The sequence below is a fragment of the Hyperoodon ampullatus genome (genome assembly GCF_949752795.1).
Source record: "Hyperoodon ampullatus genome assembly, chromosome: 19".
Classification (NCBI taxonomy): Eukaryota; Metazoa; Chordata; class Mammalia; order Artiodactyla; family Ziphiidae; genus Hyperoodon; species Hyperoodon ampullatus.
The window spans coordinates 14709295-14727327 of NC_136932.1; the positions used below are offsets into that span (position 1 = coordinate 14709295).

General features: G+C 62.4%; 1 protein-coding gene across 7 annotated transcripts in view; it reads right to left on the reverse strand.

The window, feature by feature from the left end:
- The window catches only part of BAIAP2 (BAR/IMD domain containing adaptor protein 2), a gene marked incomplete at its 3' end in the record, with an annotated part of 70270 nt that overhangs the window by 10192 nt on the left and 42045 nt on the right, over nt 1-18033 (reverse strand). For 5 of the 7 annotated variants that reach the window (XM_079726452.1, XM_079726456.1, XM_079726453.1 and 2 more), the window contains exons 5-12: nt 17920-17991; nt 17182-17319; nt 6083-6235; nt 3179-3403; nt 2796-2997; nt 1946-2147; nt 947-1015; nt 353-515 (exon numbers count right to left, since the gene is read on the reverse strand). In XM_079726452.1, coding sequence (XP_079582578.1) covers nt 353-515; nt 947-1015; nt 1946-2147; nt 2796-2997; nt 3179-3403; nt 6083-6235; nt 17182-17319; nt 17920-17991 — 1224 coding nt within the window. The remainder of the gene's footprint in view (nt 1-352; nt 516-946; nt 1016-1945; nt 2148-2795; nt 2998-3178; nt 3404-6082; nt 6236-17181; nt 17320-17919; nt 17992-18033) is intronic. The other 2 variants (XM_079726455.1, XM_079726457.1) reach the window with 2 other exon arrangements.

The following is an 18033-nucleotide window of genomic DNA, read 5'->3' on the forward strand; positions in this document are numbered from 1 at the left end:
TTCCGGCCACGTCTCAGGCCCTAAGTGGCAGGCACTCGTCTGCACTCGGACCCACGACTGCAGGAACCCCACGGCTCTCAGGGAAGGGGATCCTCCCGAGAGGCAGCGTCCAGAGCAGTCTCAAGGCCGGCAGCACCCCAGCCCGAGGGAAGGGCAGGCAGAGGGGCCGCCGTGCCTTCCCTAGAGCCCTGAGACTACAGAGGACGTCGGGCTGTGTCCCCTGAGGTGGCCACAGCAGGGGTGCAGATGCCAGGCCCAAACCCCCAAGCCCATGGCCTTCCGGTGGAGGTGCCAACACAGGGCTGCGGCCGAGCCCACCCATCAACGGCCCCTGCCAAGGCCCCCAACTCACCTGGGAGAAGGCAGGCACGGCCACGCTGTAGGGCCTCTGCTTGAAAGTGCCGGCCGTCTGGGCGGGGAAGGCCCGGGAGGATGTGCCATAGTCGGGGGGCGGGAGGGCCAGGTCTTCCTTGTCCAGGAGGTTGCCCGTGCTGCTGCTCTTGCCCTGCTGCAGGCTGTGGGGATGGGGCGCAGGGCCGTCAGCTTGGGCCCAGCCCGGCCCCCACGGGCCCCCCACCTCACCGGGCCCCCCAAAGAAGGCGGAACGAGAGGCTGCTCTCCATGGCCTGGGGTGCAGCCACGCTGCCCCGGTGGGCCAGCCCCCTCCTAGGAGCAGGGTGTAAAGCGTGCAGGCGGGAGGGGAGCCGAGCCCTACGGCAGCTGCTCAGCCCCTTGCTGGCTCCGGCAGCGAGTCTCCTGCTCTCCCGAGGGCCAGAGGGACCTGGGGGGCTCACGGGGCCCCCACCCTGCCCCCCACAGCTGCCAGCGACCCCCGGGACTCTCAGACGCCGTCCTCAGAACACCTCCGCACCCCTGCACCCTAGGGCCTCAAACGCGCAGCCCCTCCCCAGAGCTACGGGCCACCTGCCCCCGTCGGCATGCTCACCTCATGTGCAATCTGTCACCGCCGTCACCGTCCAGGACCCGGGTATAGGAGAAGGGAAACCAGCCCCGCCTGGAAGAGCAGACCCTGTCAGAGTGTGCCGGGGCCTCTGCGTTCCGGCGCCAAGTCCCACCCATTCCCCGGCCTGGATGCACCTGTGTGCACGCTCCAGGGAGACCAGGAGACCCCAGTACCCATGCGGGGTGTGCATCCAGCTCGGAACTGCCCTGCTCCGGACAGGAGCAAGGCTGGGGGTGAGCGAAGGTGCCAGAACCCAGGCAGGGCTCTTACTTCTTCAACAAACAGGGCTGGTTTCCTGCCACGTGGCCCAGCTGGGCAGGGCCTCAGCCCCAAGTGGCCACACAGAACCACGGCACCAACATGAGAGGCTGCCTGGGGGAGGCAGGCGTGGTGCTGGGGATGCGGGTGCTCTGGAGGCGCCCCTGCTCCTCAGAGTTGCCTCTCAAGGGTGGCGGCTGCCAGTGGGCCAGAGCCAAGCTCAGCGCAGCCTCTCCCTCCCGGCTAAGGCAGGCTGCTTCTGTCCTGGGGCAGGGGTCTCTCACCCCGGGGACAGACGCATGCAGACAACGGTGGTGGCGGTGGCAGTGGGAGGGGACAGCCCCTGACCTGGGCGGCCCCTGGCTGAGCAAGAGCCAGGCGTTAGCACAGCCTCTTGGCAACAGGCGTTCAATTAAGCCGTGAAGGCGCGGTCCATCCGGCTCAAGGCCACTTCTAGAACCCCAGCACGAGGGCTGCTCACATGCACAGAAAGGCTCTGGGGTGGGAGGCTGGCCTCTGCTGACGGGGAGGGCACACGTGGGGTGATAGGCCAAGTCAGGGGATGTGGAAGTGAGGGACGGTGGGGGGCCCTCGGCTACATCTCTCCCTCCCAACAGAAGCGTGGGACCTGGATCATCGGTTCAAAGGACCCAGAGCCCAGAGTCAGGACGTCTGCAGACCAGGTCGTGAGGCCGCCGCCCCCGCTGCCCGCACGGGACTCACATCTTGGTCTTCTCACTCTCGCCGTAGTGCCAGCCGTCACGGGCCTCGGGCACCAGCAGGGTGATGAAGTCGCCCTCCTTGAAGCTCAGTAGGGTGCTGTTGTCCCCAGCCGCGTGGGAGAAAATGGCCTTCACCCGCATGCGGCCATTGCGCTCCAGACCAGCTGCCATGGAGCTCGAGCGGGGCAGGGTCTTGTTCTCGGCTGCCGGGACGACAGGGCAGGTGTGAGGGGGATCTCTGCCCCGAGCGGGTAAGGGCACGGTCACCCCCCCGTCAGCTCAGCTGCCCGATGGTGAGATGCTAGGAGGCCCCAGGTGGGCCTGGAGGTGGACTGTCCATCCTGACGGACGACTACCAGGCCTCCAGGGCTGTTTGGCTCAGACTCTGGAAGGACCTGGGAGCTGGGGTGCGTGTGGATTCAGCCTCTGACCTGCCACTCATCAGCAGGGGCAATTCTCTGGGCCTGAGCCTCAGTTTTCCCATCTGCTAATCAGGAGACCCTCACGGGCCGAGGCCACCGGTGGGGCTGCAGGAGGGAGAGTGCCGACCACGGCAGACACGACAGGGCGGGAAACTGTGCCACGGCCAGCAGAGCCCTCCCCAGCGTCATCCACCTGCTCCTGTCACTAGCTGAGCTGCTGGCGTTCCCACACTGCCCCACCCTATCATGTTCACTTAATGGGGGAGCCTGGCCAAGACCAAGGGTGCAGGAAGGCAATCTCAAAGGGGTCCCCAGGGTGCTGCACACAGGCATGCACACTCGCGAGCCTCCGGACCTCCCCAGCCTCCCCTCAGGTGTGATGCTACTACTGCTGGCGGGGCAGGGCCGGGGCCCCAGCGGAGCTCTTACTGGTGGCGTAGCTGTTCTTGGGGGCCACGCTCTTGCGCACAGGAAGCGTGTTGGAGTAGGAGTCGCTCAGCTTGCTCTGAGACTGCGGAGGAGACGTGGACTTGGGCTGGGCGGCCTTGCGGTCAGCCCAGGGGTTGTAGTCCTCGTTGTCTGGGCCCGAGACGCCATTCATGACAGGCGTGTTCTCCTGGGCAGACAGCCGCTGTCGGGAAGAGGCGGCATGGGGGCGGTGTGGCAGGAGGGCCCGGCCCAGGTAAGGCCAGCGTGGAGAACCCCTTGCTCCCAGCAGGGGTGCGCCCCAGCTGCCATGGGATGCCAACCGTTGGTGCCAAGGGGGGCCATCCCCCCACGCCCCCATAAAGCTTTCCAGAGCAAGGACTTACCCCCACAAACGGGGCCAGCTCAGGGGGCACCGGCAGGGGCTTGGCCCCCGGAATGGGGTCTGAGATGACCAGGTTGGACTTGGAGGCCGACAGGCCGCTGGGGAGTATAGACCCGTTGCTGCTGGCCATCTGCTGCATCAGCTGCACAGCGCGGTCTGGGATCTTGTTGGGGTCGGCACAGGCCTGCTGCCATAGCGGCAGCTTCTGCGCCAGCAGCTCCTTGCCCTGAAGCGGAGAAAGCCAAACAGGGTGGCAATGAGGGCCAGCCGCAGGCTCCTGTAGCCTGCCCGCGGGGCTGGGGGAGGCCAGGGCCTGCTGCCGACCTCACTGATGCAGCCCCCTGGCTCCCGCCTGGCACTGGGAGGCTTCTAAAGAGACACACCCACCCCGGGAGGGGCACACCTGGCTAGGGCTGCTCTTCGCCAGGTGGGGTGCCTTACAGCCAGATGAGCCACCTGTAAGTCCCTGACCCCCGACCTGGGAAAGGGGCTGATATGATGCACTGAGCTGTGCAGTCGAGGGACCCCCAGGAATGAGATCAAACCAAGGCCTGATCAGGGTGGGGCCTCCCCAGGGGCCCGAGGGAGCTGAAATGGACAGGTGCTCAAGTGGTCAGCCACGGAACAGAAAGGCCCTTTGTGGGCAAACCATGAGATACTAGGAAGGGCGCCACTTGGGCAGACTTGAGGGCCAGGAGACCTCACAGGGACAGAGGGGACCGTGGGGAAGGGACAGAGCTGCCCAAAGCCCAGCTACGATCAGGGCGCCACCCAGGGGCCCGCAAGCCCAGCTGTCCCTCCAGCGTGCACCACGGCTTGCCCAGGACACAGCTAGCCAGAAGAGCACAGGGCCTGACAAAGGATGAGGAAGCCACAGGCCTGACCAGGGCCCCAGGATGGGGGTACAGCCAGAAGTGAGACACCAGCCTGAGGTTCCCTGCAGCCCGTTCAGGGGCCCTGTGTCCACGACATGGACACACTCAGGGCCTGGGGTACAGCTGTGCCCTCCCCCTCTCCTGGCCCTCTGACCAAAGTGGGCTACCCTACCTGCAACAGGTGACACAACCCATGTTCCACTGCAGACCCCAGAACCCCCCTGGGTGGAGCTGCGCCCCAGCTTGGGGCAGCCATGGTCTCCAGGACCTCGGAAGGGTCTGTCCAGTGGCCCTCACTGTCTCTCCTCACTTATCTTCCCACTTTTTTCTTTCCCCCCTATTTTTTGGCAGTGCTGTGCGGCATGCGGGATCTTAGTTCCCTGACCGGGGATCGAACCTGTGCCCCCTGCAATGGAAGCGCCGTGTCTTAACCACTGGACCGCCAGGGAAGTCTCTCTTCCCACTTCTTTTGACCTGTGTCTGGGGCAGGGAGGTGGCGCCCACATGGGGAAACTGGAGGCTGCTGGACAAACAGCCCTTTGGAGCAGGCCGTGGCCCCCTCTACCACCTGCTGGTTTAAACCAGGGGCCAACAAACAACCGCCCGAGGGCTGGCTGCTCGTCTGTGAACAAGGTTTGACTGGAACACAGCCACGTCCGTTGGTTTACCCATCTGTGGCCACTTCTCCGTGCAACAGCCAAAATGAGATATTTACTAACTGGCTCCTGGTTGAGAGAAATAGTTGATGGGTCTGGGCTGGTGGTGAGAAAGCGGGTCAGCAGAGACCCTGTACTAACAGGGACAACCCAGGATCAGGGCACCGCAGCCCAGGGCTCCCACCCTGATGACGGCCCTGTTGCTGTTGGGCACAGGGAAATGCCGGGCGCCTGCTGCTGGGAATAGGCTGGGGTGGTCCTGCCTTCGTGCTCCGGTGCCCCAGCCCGGGGGGCTTGTGCCTCTTTTAAACCTACCAGGGGGCTGGCGTCCAGCTCCCTGGAAAGTTAGCTGTCGTGTCTCGCATACACACGATCAGGCCCCCCAGGAGACGGAGATGGTGGCGTCCTGGAAAAGGATGGCTTTCCTGCCCTTCCGGCACGGATGGGCCTGCGCTCTCCCTGACCAGTCACAGGGCCCAGCCGCCAGAGGGCGCATACGCCTGCCACAGTGCTGCCTGGGGCCGCGTGGGCGCTGCGGAGGCCCTGCTGGAGAACTGCGGCTGCAGCAAGCACCGCCCTGCTGCCAGTGAGCCCTCGGGGTACAGGACCTGACGGAAAAGCCCCATTCAGCGGGGTGGCCCGACCCCCGACCCTACAAAGGACAAAAGTCCTGTCACCGTCCTTGCTTTGCACCTGTGGTGGCAGCAGGCCCTTGGGCAGGCCCAGGCAAGCAGGAGCCTCTCCACGGAGGGAGGGCATCTGTCTCCTTGGCAGCTCCAGCCTGGGGACCAGAAGCTGAGTCAGATCAAGCATGTGTATGAGATGCTGACCTGCAGAAGCCTTTTATGGAAAAAGGACACAAACGAGGGCCTCCCTGGTTGGCTGAGCTGCCTAACCACACCTAACTCGCAGAACGTTCTGGATTGTTCCCGCAGACAGCTCTGGCCCCACCCCAGCTCCTACCTGTGGACTACAGGAACAGAAGCCCCAGTGAAGCTACCTGTCCCTGCAGGAGAGGTGTGTCCTCTGGGTCTCGCTGGCCCCGGGGGCCTAAGCTGGCCTCTGTGGGGTTCCCTGGCATTGCAGCCCCTCCCAAGGAGCTTGATCCCTGGAGGAGACCCTCTTAGTTGGCTGCTAGTGTAAGTGCTCTCAAAAACACAGATGGCAACTTCTAACAGGAGCCTTAAAGCATCTGCAGCTTTAACCTGGCAACTCTCCTTCCAGAACTCTCACCCTGGGGAAATCTGAAACACACGGGACGTTCCGCACACTGTTGCTTCATAACAACTCCGGGCTGGATGCGTCCCGGTGCTCCCGGGGGAAGCAGTCGTTTCTGCCAACAAGGGCTCAGCCCTATGCAGAGTGAGCACCCACCTTGGAGTGGTAGGCGGCGGAGTTCTTGGCCACGGCACACTGCTTCTCCACCAGGAAGCAGAACCTCCTCCTCTCCTCGGTGAGGGCAGTCTTGTAGCCATCGGACACGTAGCTCTCCAGCTCCCCCTGCTTGTTGCCGATGGCGTCGATGTACTGGGGGTGGGAGAGTGGGTAGAAGAGGCAGATGAGCCAGTGACGGGACAGCACGCACTCACCTCCAGTTCTGGGCGGCCCCACGGAGGGGGAGCACACCTCCCGGCCGGCGCACTGGTGCAGGGCTTGGCCGTGTGACTCACTCTGGCCATGGGGCTGCCCTGCTGTGCCACTGCCCCCTGGTGCCCCGGCAGCCGGACATGTGGGGACCATGCTGGCAGGTTGCTTGGTGAGGCTGGTGGCGGTGGTCACCTCTCTCGGACCTGGATTCCAAACCTAATAAAAGCCACCCTAATGCTCGGTAGACCAGGAAAGCTCAGCTGGCACTGTGTTGGAGAATGACTAACTCACACCCAGATCCCATGGGGGTGGGCAGAGAACGCAGACACAGGAGACCCCGCTTGATACTGGGGCACACCAGAACGTTCTCTGCAGGTTGGAAAGTTTCAGTAACAAAGTACCAGCAAGACTGGGGGCAGCTGTCCCAGGGAGGCCTGCAGGCCCCTCCACGTCTGGGTGTGAAACTGCAGGGCCTGGCTTCCCGGGCGTGGGAGCCCTGCCAGCCCCCTTCCTGTCTCCCCTCCATGCTCCACACGGGGCATAGACTCCCCGCCCCAAGCTGGTATCGCTCTCCTTTGGCCGGCCAGGGAGCAGCCTTTGCCGAATCAAGCCCCATCCTCCGGCGGCATGGGCAGGTCCAGGCCACGAGAGGGCGGCCTCCCCCGCCTGACTTGCCTGCCTCCTCCACCAGCTCTGACTCAGCGTGGGTGGGTGGTGCAGGCTGTTCCTGCCACCTCCCCTCCCCTCCTCTCCCCTCCAGCAGCGCTCAGCTGGAGGGCGAGGGCCCGCCTGCCAGGCGTGGGCCATCCCCAGCGCTCTCACCAGCGCACAGCTCAGTCAGCGTGAGTGAGCACACTACCCCAGGCAGGGCCTGCCCAGCGCCCACCAGGACTGGGACCCTGCTCCCCCCTCTAACGCCTGCAGATGACCCCACCTTCAACACTGAACCCCCTCTCCTCGCCCTGGGAGGGCAGCCAAAATGGGCCAGTGCACTACCCCACCCCTAAAGGAGCCGGCCCTGGTCCTCCTGAGCAGCCACAGGGCCGGCCACCCTGCGGGGTGGGTGTGCCTGAGAAAGTCTGTGCAGGAGGAGAGAGGCCTCCAGGGCAGCCCTGCCTCCGCTGCCGCGGGCCCCCGCCCAGCAGCCCAGCAGCTCCGAGCGCTCTTCTCCAGGTTCTGAGACACGTGCGCATCAGAGCCTGCAGCCCCTGCTCCTGCAGATCCCCCCCTGCAACGTGGCTCCTCCAGGAAGTGGGAGAGCAAGTCTGCAGATCTGGGGTGCTACTGGGGGCCTGTGGAGGCCACCATGGGCAAGGCTGTGCTCACACGCGAAGCCTCTATGCGGACAGGAAGCCTGGGGGCGGGAACACCCTCTGGACAGAAGGGCCTGGAAGGGGCAGGGCTCCCTCACAGAGAGGGGGACCCTGATGCACACCCCCGCCGCCCCTGCCCCATCACCTAAACAACACCCAATGCTAGACTGAAATCCCCCGGAGGGTCCCATGCCCGCTCTGCTCCGTGGCTGTCCTACCCCGTCCAGGGGATAGTGGGACATCGGCGTGGCCTTGCAGGCTTCAACCAGCCCTGAACAAAGACACCTCCCTCGGCCTGTCCTGCCCATCCCTGCACACAGGGGCACACACAGGGGCTCGGCTGGGGTCCTGGGAGCCCCTTAAGGGGCAGCCTCAGGAAAAGTCGCTGCAAGGCTCCGGAAGGAGTTTGGGTTTTAACCCCAGGGTAAGCCCCAGCCGGCCAGCCCTTCCCCGGGGTCACCACCTCCTACCCTCCCTGGGGGCTGCTGCAGTGCTGGCCAGGGGTGGGCGCAGGGTGAGCCAGGCATGTGGAGACCCCACGCCCAGGCAAGAGGGGCTGAGGCGCTCAGAGGTCAGCATGGAGCCTCATGCAGTAAAGCCCAAGGGAGACCGTCCACTGTCCCCTAATTGGGGACTTTGGGGAGGGCAAGACACCTCTTCCAGCGGTTGCCCCAGGACAGCAGCGTAAACTGGGACATGGGCCCCCAGGGTCCGCCCGCCCTGAGCCCGCTGCTGAGAACGGCTCCCCCTCGTGCCGGCCCGGCGTCCCCGTCCGTCCTGCCGACGGTTTCTGGGTTTTCAGGCTGCGGTAACATCTTTCACCTCAACGCTCCCACTCCCTGGAGGGGAGAGAAACCAACTCTGGATGAGATGGCGCGGGGCGCTGGCCTCATTAGCTGCCTGGCAGCCTCCCGTGCCGGGGGAGGGAGTGGTGGTTTATTTTTAAGATTTCCATTTATTCAAACGAGCCCCAAGTATGGCCAGGAGCAGCTCAGGTCTCAGGCAGGGAACCTGGGGCTACGAGAGCCACCCCGTGTCTTCCCAGGGACCACAGGTGCCTGGGATAGGGCAGGAGAGACGTCGAGCTACACCGGCCAGGATGGCCAGCCCAGGCGGGGGCCACGAGGACCTGGAGAGCCGACCCTTCCTCCACGGTCCCCACACCAAGCATCTGGCTTGGGCAGAGCGCTAGCCGGCCAGGACACCGGCTGCCACTTCTGTCAAGGAACCGCGGCAGGCCCTCCTGACCTCCTTTCCCAGGACGCCGCCTCCTTGTGGAGAGAGGCCACCACTTCACGGGCAGATCCTAGAAATCCAGGCCAAGTGAGGAGCTTCACCCTCGATCGGGCGGAGGAGGAGGACACACACCCCCGCCCCGCCCCCCGCTGCAGCCTCCAGGCCACGCTGGCCGCTGGCCGCTGTCGGCAGGGACACCCCCCAAATGTGCAGGAGTGTCTGCGCTCTCTGGGACGTGCAGAGGACAGAACGTGCCTGACCCTACAGCTCTGATGATTTAGCAACAGGCCCCAGAAAACGCCCCAAGCCGGTCCCTGCCACGGGGCAGGTACCGCGGCCAGGCTCCTGACGTCCTGCATCCTCCCTGCCCCCACCTTCCCCTGCTCCTTGCTTAGCGGGTGCTATGGAGACCACACTATAGAAACACCCAGCTGAAAGCATTTAAGACCCACAGAACGCTCCCACTTAGTCACCCTGGGCTGAACAGCCCTGTAATCCGAGAAGACAAAAGTGATCAGAACACATGTCTCCTCTCCTCTGTGGAGCAAGCCGGTGACTCAGAGCGGGGGAGGGGCGTTCTAGAAAACACCCGAGGCTTTGGTTTCCCTCACTGGATAGGCCATCGTGGCTTTCCCACGTTTCTCAAAACATCAACGCTGCCCCTAACCACTGCAGCTGGTGAATGACAGCAGAAACCTTGGGCCTCAGCTGTCACCACTGGTAACCATTACTCCAAGGAGACAAGGAGGGAACCCGATTAGCTGTGATGTACAGGAAGGTACAGCCAGAATCTGACGCCCCCAAGCTGCATTCATTCAGTCACTGGGCACCTTCTGGGGGCAGCCAGTGGCTTCCCTGGAGCCTGCTGACTGGGCCTGTACACACTCCCTGGTCTGATGCACCCGGCACCCAGGCCAAGAATAGGGAGGCCAGCCTGGGTCAGTGGGTGAAGCTTGGTGAGGGCTGTGGCAGCGGTTCAGTGGATTGTTGGAGGACCCTTAAAAATCTCATTTAAGCACAAGAGCTCAGAGCAAGGCTCGGGGCCGGGGCTGAGCAAGAGGGCAACTGTGCCCTCCTGCCCACGGTCCAGCAGACACAACAGCTAGCAGGCAGCTCTGCGGGGAATGTGCTGTGGGCACATCCTTAGGCAGAAAGTGCAGTGCCTCTTGCAGGCATCAGGGACCCATGGGCCCCGGGCTTCCCAATTTCCTGAGAAAGGGCCCACAGCCATCACTAGATTGGCGGGGGGGGGTGGGGGTGGTGGTGGTCCGTGACCAAACAGATCCCACTGCCCATGCCCTGCCCGGTACACTCACACGCTGGCGTGTCCAGAAAGGATGTGCTGGGAGGGGTGCGCCCGTGGGCATCCCCATGCCCAGACCCCAGGAGAGAATGTGGGGCCACTACTGTCCACACCAGTGGGCTGGACATGCTGACAAAGGCTGGAGGTCCAAGGGGACGGGTCTCAGCACTCCGTGAGCATGCTGAGCCGAGGCCTTGGGCGGCCACCAGGGAGTGTACCCAACTTCCAGGATCCGCACCATCCAGGTCTGGGGTCTGCTCTGCTGCCCTGGGACCTGGAGGAGGATGGAGCCCGGGCTCCTGTGCCCACCTTGCTGGGTGGTCCCTGCCAAGTCTCTGGACCCTTTGGGTCTCAGTTTCCTCAGGGGCTGAGCCAGATCGTCACCACCCAACATGGCAGCCCCTGCCTCACGTGATCTTGGAGGTTCTGCAGGTACAAAATTCACATCCAACTTCAAAGACTCAGCAGAGAAACAGGAACACAAAACACCTCACTAGTATTTGTTATAATGATTGTGTGTCTAAATAACACTCTAGACATGTGCCGCTAAATAAAACACTTCATCTGTTTCTTCTTACTTTTTTACATGCCCACCTCTCAGTGCGAAAAGACAGGTATCGTGTGCCCGGTGCTGCCCCCTGAAAGCCCTCTCAGCTCTGACAGCATAAGATGCTCCAGATTTCCCACGGTGCTATCCAAGTAGGCAGCCCAGTCTGCAGGGGGAATTGCGTGGCTTGATCTGGGGAATTGGGGGTAGGTCTGTGGGGGAGCAGGGAAAGGGAAAGAGTCCCCCAGAGGACTGAGAATCCTGATACCATCTGTGGACGCAGAAGACTTAAGAGGGCACAGTGGCTTCTGGCTTCTCAGTTGTTTTTTTCCAGGAGGACCCCTAAATGCTTATACTCCAAGGAAAGAAGATGTCCCGCTGCTGGGATGCGGTGCCTTGTCCACAGACCGCCTTTCACACTGAAGAGCTTTTTAAAATGAGAACAGCAGACGCATAAGGGGCTTAAACCACTGCCGTCAAACTCCACCGTGTTAACAGGAGCAGCCTCTGCCATTATCTTTTTTGAAGATCTAAATTATGGTTATTTTGTTTTTGCTTTGTTAATTACACATCCCTTGAAATAGAACAAATCTCTCCCCTCTCTCAGAGGGCAATCTGGAGGCGCCTCCCGGAACAAGGGAGCCCAGTGAGGGGGAGCAAACTGCAGGAACCGCCTGCTTCAGTCAGCACAGGCCCCAGCAACAGCCACACCCCACACCCAGAACACTTGAGGCCCCACTCTCTGCGTCTCACAGAGAGGGAACGGGGAAGATGGATCAGGGCAGAGGAGGGGGGCCCTGGCAACCTAAACCCCAGCTGGATGGGTGGGCCCTTTGCCCTCCCAACGCCCCACACCCACACCCATCCATCTGCCTCCAGCCTTCTCTTCCTGGGCTCTCCCCTCTGCTGTGGTCTTGGCGGCCCCTCCCTCAGAGCTCAGAGCCTACACAAGGGGTGGGAAGGGCACACTGCCTCCCCGTGGCCCCCACCGGCCGGCCACACACCAACGTGAATCCCAAAGGCACGGACGACTGCTGGGTTTTCTAACAGTCATGGTGTCCCTTGGAGGATGAGGACTCCTGCCTAACCAGAGGTGGGCTGGGGCCAAAGGAAACAGAAACGGGAGAAATCCTTGGCCAAGTCCCTCCGGATCTATAAGGGGATCGTGCACCCAGAGCCTGACCAACTCCACCCAGCACTGCTTCCCAAAGTGCTTCATCCGGGATGGCTCTCGGCACCAGTCCCACCCCAGCCCGGACCCTTCCGTCAGAAGCCCTGGAGACCGCCAACCAGCCAGGGGCCGGCTGTCCGTCAGAATCACCCCGAAGCTTTGAGAACCTGACAGGCTAAAGTACAACCATGCACCCTCATGCCTGGGGAGGGGGACCCTGAGCCAGAGACAGGGCGCCAGACGAGGCCTGTGACCACGCTCTGTCAGACACACGGTACGTCCTCCACTGACTGTCCCCTGTAGCCGCCTCCACAGAGATGGGCGCTTCTGTCAGCTCCTGGTCCGGCGGGCACGGCAATGACCAGAGGTGCAGGGCGTGACCTCAGCCGTGTGGGCAGCACTTGGTGTGCTCCCTACTTCTAGAAAAAACCCTCTGTCCTAGTTTGTGCCCCAAATGCCTCTAAGTGCCTGTTCCCTGACCTATAATTAAAATCAATTCTCTCGCTGGAAATCCCAAAACACAGTCTCAATTAACAGCAGTTCACGAAACTGGCCCAGTCCCACTCACGGGGAGCCCATCACAGATGGACTGACAGACAGACAGACACGCTCACAGCGGACAAGGCTCCGCCCCGCTCAGGAGCTGAGGTGCCTCGGGGGAGGTGTGTAGGTGCTCCAAGGGTCAACCCCTGCCTGGCCGGTGCTCGGGGGCCTCTCTACCCTCCCTGGCGAGCATCCTGCCCACACTGAGCTCCAGTCGGGGAGGGAAAATACATGGACCAGGGGCTCCAGAAGGCTCACAGGTGACCCCAGGGATTGACCCAAGGAAGTCCACCCATCTCGGGACCACTGAGTCAGCCCCCACCTGCATCCACCCGTGGGAGCCCTGGGCAGCGTATCCATACCTAGAAAACAGAGGTGCATGGGCTCCATCGGTCTGGGGGTCCCACCTCCTCTGCCAAGAGGTGCCGCAGCTCACGTCAGCCCAGGGGCTTCTGTGGCTCGGGGACGCCCAGGTGTGGCCCCTGTGCCAGCTGTGGGGCCCAGGCCCACGCCCACCTACACATACTGCCCACTGGGCTACATGTGACCCAGGCCCCAGTCAAGGTCCCCGGAGTGGAGACTCTGGGGATACAGAGGGGGCTTCAAGAGAGCGGGGGAGGGGGCCACAGGTGCCTGGGGTCCTTCCCCACCTCCCCAGGGGCCCAAACAGTCTGGAATCCTGCCCTCACTTGGTGACAGTGTGCAAACACATCTGCTTGGAGTAAGCAGGTCTAGTGGCCAGGATGTCCTGCGGGTCCAGGCGAGGCCAAGCTCTCCAGGGCAGGGCCGTGAACTACAGTCTGGACCGACAGAGCTGCCCCCATGGCAGTGGACTGCATGAGAGCTGGGGTGTCGGCCGTTCTAAGAAATGGAGACAAGGAGAACAGAGTCCTGCTCTTCCTCAGGAAAAGAGTGTCTTGGGCTTCCCTGGTGGCGCAGTGGTTAAGAACCCACCTGCCAATGCAGGGAACTTGGGTTTGATCCCTGGCCCGGGAAGATCCCACATGCCGCAGAGCAACTAAGCCCGTGTGCCACAACTACTGAGCCTGAGCTCTAGAGCCTGCAAGCCACAACTACTGAGCCCACGTGCCACAACTACTGAAGCCCGCGCGCCTAGAGCCCATGCTCCGCAACAAGAGAAGCCACCGCAATGAGAAGCCCACGCACCACAACAAAGAGTAGCCCCCGCTCGCCGCAACTAGAGAAAGCCTGGGCGCAGCAACGAAGACCCAACACAGCCAAAAAAAAAAGTGTCTTAAAAAGACCATTTCCTGTAACTAGCAGGACCTCAGCCAAGGCGAGGGGCAGGGCCGGCTCAGCACACCTGCCCTGCCCAGGCGTTTCCTCCAGGGGAAACAGTGGGGAGGGGAGGGGCTGTCACACCAAAAGGTGCCTAAGGCCCTCCCAGCCCCCATCAGCCACACCTCAAAGCAGACATCAGGCCCTGGCTCCTGGCCAGGTCTGCAAAGGTTCCAAGAACCAGAAGGAACAGACCCAGGTGCCAAAGGACCCTCACATGCCCAGGTGGGCTGGGCACCTCCACAAGGCCACCAGGTAGGCCAGAACCATCCATGGGACAGGCGGCCAGCGTGCCTTCCACCGTCTCAGAGCACACTGAGCACCCACCCCCTCCAGCACAGACGCGGGATGAGGGACTCTGAGGGTGCCCCAGCCTGGCCTCTCAGGTTCAGCGCCACCAGGGGAAAAAAACACACTGGTTGGACTGTCGCTGTGCTTCCCACCCTTGGAAAGACAACCACAACCGGAATGACATCACATGCCACCTGTCACCGCGTCAGCAGCCTGGGCTGGACAGCGAGACGGTCAGCATGGAACACAGCCCCCAGCCCTCCCTGGGAGGAACTCGATTATTGGAGGAGAATCACTGCAATAACACCCTCAGGAGGCTAAGGGACAGGTAGAGAAGGGGGGTGGGGTGGGTTTGGGAAAGATGAGGGAGGGGTGGGACAAAGGAGGGAAACCGAGGAAGTGCACAGAACGGGGAGGGGTGACCTTGCTTTGTTCAGGCCCCAGGGCCCTTCCTGCTCTGAGATGGAAGGCCGAGGTCCACCCCTCACAAGCGGGGAAACCGAGAGAGGACATGGAGCTCGCCGTGACCACACGGCCAGGCCAGTGCACACGGGGCACAGCTGGGATCCAAACCCAAACCCAACGGCCAGGGCCTCATGGCTGCGCCCAGGCGGGGACAGGCCACAGGGGTGTGAAGAGGAGGCCCCTGAGCGAGAGCCTCGGGGCAGATATCGGGAGGGGACTGGACCTCACTGGGGGCAGCAGGGCTGTGCTGAGGAGACAGGGCAGAGGGGAGCCTCACTTGTGGGGTGACCCTAGGACACGGGAAGAAAGGTCAGCACTGGATGTCTCCCAGGTCCCAGGGGGCCAGGGTGGACATGGCCAGCCTCATCAAGCTGGGGAACTGCTGGGAAGCCCCCCGCAAGGAGAGAACCACCACCCAACTGCCCGTACGGAAAGACTAAGGTTTGCAGAGCCCGTGCTGTGTCCCCCTGGCCCTGCGTGGCTGGGGGAGCAGATCCCACCCTCTCGGCCCTGCAGGCCCAGACTCCAGAGTGGAGCCGTCAGGGCTCTCCCGAAGAGAGAGGTCTTGCAGTGGGTGGCGGGGGCTCTGGGGCAAGGGGAGTGGGCCACTGGGAACCAGAGGCAGCAGAGTCACGATGACCCAGGCCCATGTGGCTCCGAGTCATGTAGGAGTGAACACCGTGGATGACGCCAGCCCACACGCACTGACCTCGGCCCGGCCTGTCCTCTCCCAGCCACAGGATGCACCAGCCGGGACACAGTCCCTTCTGACGGCTCTCAGGAAGCTGGTCATAGCAGCACCAGCTCCTCCAGGGAGAGGGCCTCAGCACAGGACGGAGCCTCCGAGTCCATGGCCGTAAAGCGGAATGAAGCACGGGTATGTGATGATAAAAAGGAATGAAGCACCGACACACACAACGTGGACGAACCTCAAAAACATCACGCTGAGGGCAAGAAGCCAGACGCAAAAGGTCACATGTCGTATGATCCCGGTCATGCCGCTGGGGGGCGGGGAGGGACTAGTGAAGACGGGCTTTCTTCTTGGGGCCGTGAAAACATTCTAAAATGGACTGTGGTGACAGTTACACAATGCTATGAATGTACTCAAAATCAAACGGGTGAGTTATATGGTATGTGAATTACCTCTCAATAAAGCTGTCACCAAAAAAAAAAAAGCACCTTAAGGAGCAGGGGGTGTACAGGCTGAACCCCTGGAAAGCCAGCCTCCTGTCCCTGTCACCAGGCCTCCAAGCCAGTCCCCAGGGTTCCCTCAGATAGGGCGCTGAGGAGGCCACTGCCCTCCCAGGCAGCGAGTCAAGGTTTTCAGGAAACAAAATGGCAAAACACGTCAAGGATGGGACAGAACAGAAAAACGGACGCACACCAGTGCAGGTGTCTTTGCAGCCCCGACCTCATGACCCGCTCCCAGGAGCACATCCCGGGCGGGGGTGACTCGGGAGGGTTCCCTGCAGCAGCGCTCTCGCGCAGGGAGGCCTCGAGGTGGTGACGGGTTACAGACGGTCTTTGAGACGATGGTCCCGAGACTGTAGATGTGGGGAAACGCGTCTGACTTGGGGAAGGGATGCTACAGAGAGGCGGGAGTTGAGTTACTGTGACCACATGAGGAACACACCTGAGTAAGGAGCTGCAGGAGACTGGCGGCTGCTTCCCACACAGCGGGTTGCGGTTCTCAGCTGCCGCTGTGCCACCCAATCTCTCCACTGGGTGCCCCAGGCCCAGAGGGGCGCAGAGGCCGGGCCGCCCCGGGGGAGCAGGGGGCCTGCTCGTCTATGCCGCACTCAAGTGGGCAGGACCAGCCTCTGGGCCCTGGCGTGCTCCAGAGGTGCTTGTGGGCAGCGGTGTGGGCACCATGGGGCATGTGCGTGCACCATGCACAGAGGGCCCCAGGCAGTGCCCCCAGGCTCACTGCCCTGATCGCTGGCAGGAAGGGTGGGGCTTCAGCAGGTGAGGGGTTCATCCCAGGGGTCACCCCCATGACTGTGCCCAGGGGAAGCTTCCACTGCCGACCCCTGGGGGCTATCCTGTTCCTCCTCCTTATCTGAGACGTGAGCCCTTGGAGAGCAGCGTCTGGGCCTGATCTGTGTCCACTGGCTGCAGGGTTCTGGTGAAGCAGGTGTAGCAGGGCCATGCCCGTCACAGGCCACGCTGTCCTAAATCCTTGCCCCTCACCCCAGCACGTAACGCCTACAACCAGGGCTGCCCCTCCCGTACCCTACAGTGCCACCTGCCTCACACTGCAGGGTCGCTGAGATGCTGGACCAGCCAGCTTCTGCCTGCCCCGGGGTCTCCGGGTCTGTGCTGGGAGCAGGCATTCACAAGTCAATCAGAGTAACAGTCTGGGATCTCTCACCAAGGTAGGAATCCAGAGCCACAGGCAGGAAGATTCCCTCTGGGTTCTGCTCCTTTGGTGGAGAGCCCTCCGGCACCCACCGAGGCTACAGGATGGGACTGCTGTCCTGCTGGCTCCGGGACGCCGGGCACCCACCACCCAAAACCCCGGAGCCTGGCTCTGCCCAGTTTCTTCAGGAGGGATCAGCCTCCCCCCCGAGACCGAGAAGGGGGAGTGCTGGGGACAGACAAGAGCGTCTGCCCTTCACCGCTCACTAAAAGGCCCGAGAAGTCCCCAAACCATAACCGGGGCCCCAATGCTCCTGTGTCCCCAGGCAGAGCCCCCAGCACGCGGCGGCCGAGTCCCACCTGCAGCTCCTTGTCCGAGTACTTCTGGGGGTTTTTGCTCCCTTGGCTCTTCTTGCGGAGTTTCTTCAGCTCGGCCTGGCACTTGTCCAGCGCATCACCTTTGCTCCTTTGCTCCGTCTGGTATTTCTTCAGCGCAGCCTGAGATTCAAACAACAAAACCACGGGCAATGAGCTGGTGCGCCCCTCCCGCTCTCAACTGGGCCACAGCGGCCCTGACCCCAGGACAGCAGGAATTGCGCAGCTGCAAACCTGAGGCCTCAGCTCTGCCCACCCTGGAGGAAAAGATCAGGGCTGGGAAAACCAGCCGAGCCTCCCTCTCTCCAACCCCAGGGCCGGAAGCGCCTCAGGTCAAATTATGTGACAGAGCTCAGCCCCTCGCCCTTCTTGTCAACCTGGGAGAGGCGACAGGGCAGGGTCAGGCCATGAAGAACTCGAGGAAACGACAGCGGGTCAGAGTTCACACAGGTTCCACGGGGCAGCTGACCCACATCGTTTTTACAAAAAGCGGCCGAGAGGCGGGGGTAGTGGAACCTGGCACGTGGGGCATCAGACGCGAGAGTCCACTCACGGGGTCACATTTAGTCTCAAATGGGCATGAATGTCAGAGAAGCTGCAGGAAACCCACAGGATGGAGAGCTCACAGGAAGATGAAACCGTTCAGACTGAGGGAACGATTCACACACAGCAGAGCCCAAGCAGCTCAGGGTGACCAGCAGGTACAGGGTGCGGGCTACTTACGCTCAGGTACCTGGAGTCCAGCTCCACCTTCTGCTCCAGCTGCGTTAGCAGCTCGTTGTGAAAAGACTTCAGCTGGACATGGAGAGAAAACAGCCGTCAGCTCCGACGTGTGGC